The 8932-nt window shown below is 31.3% G+C and overlaps 1 protein-coding gene across 1 annotated transcript in view; it reads right to left on the bottom strand.

Annotated features, from left to right (window-relative positions):
- LOC106462961 (talin-2-like) overlaps positions 1–8932 on the bottom strand; it is a 133901-nt gene that overhangs the window by 75860 nt on the left and 49109 nt on the right. Inside the window, exons 15-20 of the mRNA XM_013922930.2 lie at positions 6807–6912; positions 4864–5116; positions 2787–2838; positions 1422–1572; positions 1075–1176; positions 398–565 (exon numbers count right to left, since the gene is read on the bottom strand). Of these exons, the coding sequence (XP_013778384.1) occupies positions 398–565; positions 1075–1176; positions 1422–1572; positions 2787–2838; positions 4864–5116; positions 6807–6912 (832 nt within the window). The remainder of the gene's footprint in view (positions 1–397; positions 566–1074; positions 1177–1421; positions 1573–2786; positions 2839–4863; positions 5117–6806; positions 6913–8932) is intronic.

The following is an 8932-nucleotide window of genomic DNA, read 5'->3' as shown; positions in this document are numbered from 1 at the left end:
TATCAAATGCCTATGGTGTGATACATGGTTTGGTGGTTTTTGTGATATCATATTCTTCTTATTGGAAAACTGTACAGTGTTAGTAAAAAAAAAAGATCTGTAAAGGTTATTATGTTTAAAGTTCACAAACTACCAATCTATGAAAAATTATTTATACATCTACAGATTAATATGACATTACTTAATTCAAATTATAATATTCAGCATACTTGCGGTATATATAATTACCATACAAAACTTTTCACAAACACAAGAATAAATAATAATAATAAGAGAAGTAAACCTATTTTCAACTACTTGATAAATAAGTAATTGATGTGATTCTTATTATCTTTTGTTGGAACTGACATGAAGCATATAAAGGCTAAACTGACGTTTTTACAATGATTTCCATTACCTTGGCACAAGCAACCAGCTGAGATGTTGCTAAGGCACATTGAGTTGCAGAATTTATCACTTTGTTCTGCAAGGGTGGGTCATCACATCTGCTGGCTACGTTCTTGGCTTTCAAAACTAATGCTGCTGTTGCATTGGCCACTGCTTTGGCCAGGCTCAAAAGAACATCCTATTATTAGACAATTAAAAACATTACCAGATTTAGAATCTCCAAGAGTAAACTATAATGTTGTATATAACTACGATTCAATCTTTTACTTTTTCTTCACCAATCTCGTATCTAATGTAAATCATAAGTTTGATGTTTTTTTCTAACCACTATAATGACAAAAATAAGAAGAAGAAAAAAATTCCACTTTAACATTTTCTCACAAATAAACTATAATTCCTTTCTTATAAACTCAAAACTGAGGAAAGAAGTTTTTGTTTTCTTCACTACCAGTTTCGCTTAATTATCAAGATTATTCTTTAGCATGAGTATGAACAAATGATGTTCTAGTTAAATAACTGAAAATGCTAATTATTTCTTTCTCAAAGTTCTTATTTCTTTAAAATGATAAGAATGGGAATACTCCATAAAACACTTTTCTCTTAATTTTAATTCAAACTACCTAAAGTTAATCAATATTTTTTAAAATGTTCCAATTTTCACTTCTGTCAAACGTAATTTATTTTTACCTGTACTTCTTTGTCTACAGCATCTTCTTCACCAATCGTATAAAGAACACCATGACTTGCTTCTCCAACACGAGTGGCAGCTTGAAGAAGACTCTGACGAGGCTGTTAATGGTTTTAAATATTGAATAGTATTAACTTAAAAAAATATGCATTTTTACAAAGAATATCAAACTCGGGATCATTTATAAAGATTAAGAGTTCATAATTATATAAACAATAAGAATATATACATGGCTAAATAACCACCCTCAGCTTCATATCATCACATAAACAAGAAATAAAAAGAAAGGTACTATTAGATAATGATAAAACCAGTAAAACAGGGTTTCACATTAAATTTGTCTCACCTCCTTGCTACCAGGCTCAGCAGCTTTCAGTAAATCATAAAAGGTTAAGCAAAGATTTCGAGCAGCATCCAACAAGTTATCCCCTTGACCTTCATCCATGAGAGCAGCAATCATTTTCACATCTTTAGACATTTCTGGAAGGTTGGTGGTGCTGAAACACAGAAATGTTTGTTAAATACATACTCAATATCAAACCTCATACCCTTATATACAGGTACTCAATCCCAAATCCAGAATGCTTGGGACCTGAGACATTCCACATCTTGGAAATTTCCGGTTTTGGGGTCATTCGGCCTGGCACGTACAAATGATATAAATAAAGTATGAAATACATACATAAAGATCATTATTTACTTGCCTTTTGGACATTTTCATGATGAACAAAGGGGTAAAAATTCAAGTTAATACAGACACAGGCTGCACAACCTAAGAGCAGGTTTGAGCTGAGGCCTCGTGTACGGCATCGACTTGCCACGCCCCCCAAAGAAAGTGGCTATGGCAGTAATTAATCTAAAATTAAATTTAAAAGAAATTTTTACTTACTTATTTGTATTTACCAATTGGTACAGCACTTGTTAGTGCAGTTTTCAGTAATTTCAAGTTGGAAGTGTACATAGTAACCAGAAAAAGTCCGACTATAAGGAATTTCTCCAAGTTGTTCACCAGAATAGCCAGTTTCTGGTTTTTGGGATCATCTACCTGTATTTTAAACTATCAATGGTTCTTTTTAAACTTCCTCTGGTGCAAGAGTTCTAAATAATCACTCAATATGATCTATATGTTGTTTCAAACAAAGTAAAACTAAGAGAGGTCATCTCTCTAAATCTAATCAAATGACTTTAAATTTATTAAGGTATTTAAATACTGTTGACCAATACAAACCTGGCTGGTGTCTCAATGACGAAGTTACATGTAACCATTTAGAGAAACTTTTTTACAGTTAATTGCATTTTAATGTCCTATATTCATTGCTTTATAGGTGAACATTTACACTAATAACCAGGAATTTCTTCCTGACACATATAGTGAACACATAAATAGCAATATTTCACTGACTGTTTTTTTATCTTATGATACCCTTATCTAAAAACAATTGGTGATATTTTAAATGCATAATAGATAACTTTAGGTTTTGTCAATGTTGTCTAAGAATTGGTTGTAGAACATCTTATATTCTAACAACATATTAAACCCATGGTAAAAACTTAATACCTACTAAACTCCTGAAAATTTGTGCATGACAATTTTTGTTTCTAAGCATGTTTCTGAATGTCAAACATACAGGCAGGTATATTACTCGATTTAAGTGTTAATTTCTATGAGATGGAGAAATAAAAATAAGGTCTGGAATCTTCAGATGCTTACATGATATTAATAGCAGCACCAACTCCAGGATGATCTACTTCTTCTGGAGATCCTAGAAATACATCAGTAAAGATAAAAAATGTCCAAGTTATGCTAATTAAACCACAGATTGTAACAACTGAGGAGAATTATTACAAAAATGATTTTGTTTTCAAATAAAAAAACAAGCAGAAAACGAACTGTTTGATGATAATAAAAACAAGTGCAAATTAGGTTCATGAAACACCTATGCTTCACTACTGTATGTCTAAGTTCCTTCAATTTGATGATGCAGTACCTGTTGATGATGTGTTTAATTCTTGAGTTTAAACTTGAGCGTATACAAGGAAATGGTCTGAATAGTATGTAGGTAATACTGATGTCACAGTAATTCTAAACATGAGTTTCTTCAATAGAGAGTACGACTCTCATAAGGTGTCGATGTTGAAGTCTTCAAGATGATAAAGTCACTGACAGATGTATCTTGCAGATGCTGCAGAATGCGCTGAAGGTTTGATCGGAATGCTTTCCGAGATGTTGCTGGAGAATAGTAAAACAATTCTGGTTGAGGAGGCTGATTTGTCAAGAATACCAATGTACAAAATCTCTAGGTTGGCATGAGATGGCAGTGTGGATTCATGGTTGATTAGTGAATTATTATTAGCATACAGCACAAGTTCATGGAACATTTTCCTCAAATCCTGTTCTTTCATAAACAGTGTGTTGCTTTTCAATGTGTCATGTCAGATAAGTTTCTGTGAAGGCCAGGATGTGCAAAAGATGGATATGATAGCACGTCTTTGAAGTGTAGAACTAGTGAACTGGCACTGAGGTGTGCAATCCATTCTGTCTGATTTGTTGATGGAGCAGAAAACACATGATACGGGTTTGCTAAAAACATTTCAGTCTGTAGTCTGGGCATTTCTTTCCGCACATGTCTGTTTGGTTAGATTTTAAACAAGTCAAAGAATTTGCAAACCTTATAATGTTTTGGATCTGCCGAGTGCAACATATGCTTACCCAGCGGTGTAAGATTTCTTGGAAGACTCTACTATGTTATCCAGAGTAGATCCCTGTACCTTATGGATGTAACCATCTACATGCACCACAATAGTTCTCAGATATCCTTTCCTGAGAGCACACCAATTATTTAAAGGTTATCAACAGTAATCTTCTGTCACTTTCCTTAACAATATGTGTTTTCAATTTTCTGAAAGATAAAAAGACCCATAAATTGCAAGAAAATAATAGACAATATCCATAACACAAAGGATGTTGAGTCGTAAACACTAAATTTGCTTTTGATCTTGATTTCTGACTCGTGATCTCCAAAAGCAATCAGGTGTAGAACTTTGTCTGTAACATCTGTTGCATTACTTTCTTCAATAGCCATTAAACTTGTATTGAAATATTACGTCCACAAGATAGGGTGGATTTTCTATGTACAACTGGTTATTTTACCCTCGATACTCAAAAGCCAATCAAGTCTAGGACTTTGTATAAAGTATCTTTTACATAAGATTAGTCAAAATCCATCCATCAATTTGAGATATCCTGTCCATAAGACAGGGTTGGATGGACAGTGGTAAACCAATATGCCCCACTCTGCTTTACAGTGGGAGCATAAAAAAAATACATTACTTATGCTAAATTGGTATAAAGCAGTAATACTTCTAGAGTTTCATAACCTCATAATGTCATTTTTCCAATCGTTTCATAAATAAGGTTTCTGAAAATGACATAATATGGAAACATATTTAGAAAAGGGAAATAATATATATATATTCTGTTGACAAAAAACATCAAATGAAAAGAAACAGTGAATGACTTGTAAATCATATCAAATGAAAAACTTTTCATCACATAAAACAGACAAATAAAGACTAACTGAAACCATACCTGTTTCAATCACTTTTCATTTCAGTAAAGAATGTTAATTCTTTGTAGTAAAAAAAAATATTCTTCACTCAGAATTCATACACATAGCTAATTTGAACTAAATATATATATATATATATACAAATTGATTTTTCCGTCTGAATGTTAAAAGCAATTTGATAAAAAAAATAACAATAATAAAAAAAAATTCAGTACTCACCAGATGTCAGGGTTATCACCTGAGCTGTAGCAGCATTCATTGCTCCAAGGTGAGAAGACACACTTTGCTTTTTAACATCAAAAGTATTTTGTTTCCACTGCAGGGAAGCAGGATCTGTTCCCATTTCAGGAAGATCTGCTTTTGTCTGCAGTTCTTTCTGAGCTGAATCTACAGCATCTCGTCCAGCATCAATGGAACTTAATAAAGCTTGTTGGGGTTCTGTCAGTGTCCTATGAACCTTAGGATGCTGAGGCTAAAAATACAGAATAACATCAAAGTTAGTATCTAGGTTAGGCTTAAGAGATTTACAGTAATTGAGAAATTCATCTAATAATAAAATAAAATGGAACTAAAAGTGTCTTTAACTCAATATATACTAAAATATAAAAAGTAGCCATCATTAGCAAATAAACTTATTTTTCTTTTAATAAGGTATAAAGAGAGAGATCATACAAAATTTTCCAAATAAATCTTTGTTCATGTTTTTACTTTACAAAAATAATTTTAAGTCTGACTTCTCAAGAAATATATCTCGTTTAAAGAAGTAGTATCAACGGGTATCAAATCAAAGTTTCAATGCATATAACAATAAACAAGAGGAAGAAAGAGAAGATTCAATGAGATAAACAGATGAAAACTAGAAAGTTTAGGCCTTGAAAGGCCCGAAAAGATGTTCTTCTTACACCAGTATCTTACATTCTATATCCTTACAATGTATTTTGTTCCTGAAACCATTTTCATATCAACTCTCTGTTGGATTACTCAGAGCTCCATATAACATGTGCTTCTAAGCATTTTGATTTTCGATACCTCATTACTATAAAGGCTTAGTTTGGTCTAATATTTCATTGGTGGTAATGTCCAGGGTCACTGATGAGGAGTGGAATTCTCTGAAACTAGTTTGGCTCACAGACACACCCCCCAGTGAAAGAATAGACCATTCCAAGCTTTTACTGGTTGTTAAACAAATATTTAAACAACTCTATTCAACAATGTTAGGAAACAATTTAAGTTGTGTCTGTGACTAATACCTTCTATTTAGATGACTGTTTTATATTCCAGTGTGGAAAAAGTTGGTATATAAAACTCGTGCCTAACACTTAGAGTTGAATTTGTATAAAATAAACTTTTGTGTAAAAAAAGAGAAAGAGAGAAAAAAATATCTGAGATTTACAACATAATATATATATTTCAGCTATGGATAATATTTTTGAGGTTATTTCTAATAAGAATAGCTGTATAGACATTGGTTGAACACACAATATATTGTTTTTTATGTTTCAAAACTTTTTTTCAGGGGCTCAGAACTATAGCACAGGTCACATGCAAGGTGCTCAGTATGGAGAAGTAAAGGGACATGCTCATAATGCTCATGCACCTGCCACAGTGAGTGTAAACTAGATGGTTTTCATTTCTTAAACTGGTTTAATTTGGCCAATCTGGAGTTACGTTACGTATGTAGAGATTGTTTGGAATATCAACATTATGTTTAAAAGCTAAACTGATGATTCTCTCAGGGATGCTAAGAGTTAGTTACTGTATTTAAGTGTTTTACACTCACAAAAAAAGAAACCTATTGCTCTATAGGTATTTGAAGAACTTGTAGCATTCCGCCACAATTTAGTTCTTCGTATTGTCAGCTGACACTGGGCATGTTTAAGCATTAATATTTTGGAATAAATGAAATATTTCTTTCAAAAGTCAAAAATTATATACAAACTTAAAAGGCTAATCATTAAAATAATTACTATTAAGGATAAAAAACTGTTTATAATAAAATTTTGTGCATCATTTTGTTCATACTTTGACTTTTTGTTTACTTAATGTTATGAGACATAAAAAGTACATTCTCAAATAACTAAAACATAAGGTATATTTTTATGATCACCACTCTTTCTTTCACAAAATATAAACTGTATATTAAAAAAAACATTTTTCCAAACTATTTCCTTACCATCTGCTCCAGTTCTCATTACAGCAGGGATTGCAACTGAACCTGAGCTGGCGTGAGATAGTTTTACTGCTGGAGTGTGTTGTAGAATTGTGGCCCTAAACAACAAGAGCAAATTATAAACACATTTACACATACAAATCAATAATATAGACTTACTTACGAACTGAAATCCACACATAATATACTGTAACCTGGAATAAAGTTATACAAGTAATCAACTTAATTAATTTGATTAATTTAGGTTCTTAATAAACATTATATATATATATATGTCTGATTTATCGAGGTGACAATATCATAGGTGTGAAGAACAAAATTTGTTTCATAAAACAGGACACAATATCCTCATTACTTTCCATAGAATATTGAGAATCAAACTTATCTAGAAAAAGTATTCTTTTCAGTATACTGAAACAGTCAAGTTAATTTTGTCTATGTTTTAACTCAATTTCTCAAACAAAAGGTTTGTTTTAAATGTTTTCAATGAAGAGTCTGATTTTTTCAATTTTTCTGCAATTCAATCTATTTATCCAGTAGCTTAATAAAAATATACAAAAAACCTCTCTCAATTTCTACTGACTTATAATATTGTCCAAATTCATATATAAAGTACTAACAACTAGCAGAATAGATTATTAAACAAGAAACAACAATCGTATGATTTTTTTGACTGTCAATCAATCCAGTTAGAATGCAAAAATGTAAGTATCGTATTTGCCTGAATATAAAGTGCATCCAATTTTGAAATGTTAAATTGAAGATTTGTTTTTTGACACATCAATTGTACAAAATGATTTGAATAGTAAAGAACTATCGATGTACTAAATATTTTTGGAAATCTTTCATTGAAATTTTGTGTGTGTGTGTGTGTGTGTCAATTTTACAAAACTTAGTGAAAAGTTTATAATGGTAATACACTAAGCTAATCATTCATCTGCACATAACTCCTTGTCATTGCTAGAATTGTCGCTACCATTGGCTTCATTGCATTCCTCAGATTCACTTGAACCTTTGCTTCATCCTCTTCTGATTCCCATAGCACATCATCATCCATCCCATCCATTGTATTGGATATGCAACATTTTTCAAAACCTTTAAAAATGCTTTAATAATTGTTGGTGGTAACATCTAGTAAAATAACTAACAAAATTGAATGTACGAAAATATAATGTGCAGTCAATTTTTCAGGAATTATTTGGAGGAAAAAAAAGTGCATATTATATTCGGGCAAATACGGTAAGTAAAGTGAACAGGTTTGCTACAGAATGGCACTTGTAAAGCAATATTTCACTGTCGTGTTTCGCTTTTCCATTCGTTAATTTCAACAAATCACAAAAATGATTTTCAATGTAACACTCTAAAATGGTTTAACATATTTTCCTCATTTCTTATTTAGAATATATGTGAAATATGAAACTGATGCAACACTGTTACTAAAGTACTAACCTTGACCTCTCCTGCTTTCAGCATGCAGGCAAAACAAATCATCCTGATTAAGGTGTTTATTATACCAAAAATACAAAATTTTTAATGGATATATTTACTAAATGACTATTTTTCATGAAGCCAACACTGAAGAGCTTTTATCTCACAATATTATGGAATTTTCTATTCCCTTAAAAAAAAACTAAACATGAAAAATGAAACATACAAGAGATGAAACTTACATGATAAACTCAAATAACACTTTTTAGACAGATGATTCATTTTACAATGAAAAGTAATCTTTCTAGTTTATTGTCCATAGAACAATAAAGTATATACACACACTTAAGAGAAAATTGCACACATATTCATATAACCAAATGACTACAACATCCTCAAAGTAGAAATGATGATACGAGATATTTCATTTTAATGTTACACACTTGTATCAGTGCATGTTCTACAAGGTGTATAATACTGGTGCACAATTCTTTCTACACTATACGTTTGATGAAACAACAAAGTAAGACTGTTGATATGTGTACGTTCTACATTTTTATTTCACTCAAAAAATATTATTAAGCAAAAAAGCTAGAGCTTTAATAATGCTCAAACTATATTTTTAGAAAACATCTGTCAACAAAGCATTTTCATTATTTGTTTTGTTTTGAATTTCGCACAAAGCTACAC

The sequence above is a fragment of the Limulus polyphemus genome, unplaced genomic scaffold (assembly GCF_000517525.1).
Source record: "Limulus polyphemus unplaced genomic scaffold, Limulus_polyphemus-2.1.2 Scaffold1291, whole genome shotgun sequence".
Taxonomy (NCBI): Eukaryota; Metazoa; Arthropoda; class Merostomata; order Xiphosura; family Limulidae; genus Limulus; species Limulus polyphemus.
Note: the sequence above shows the minus strand (reverse complement) of the source record. Positions and strands in the feature narration are given on the sequence as shown.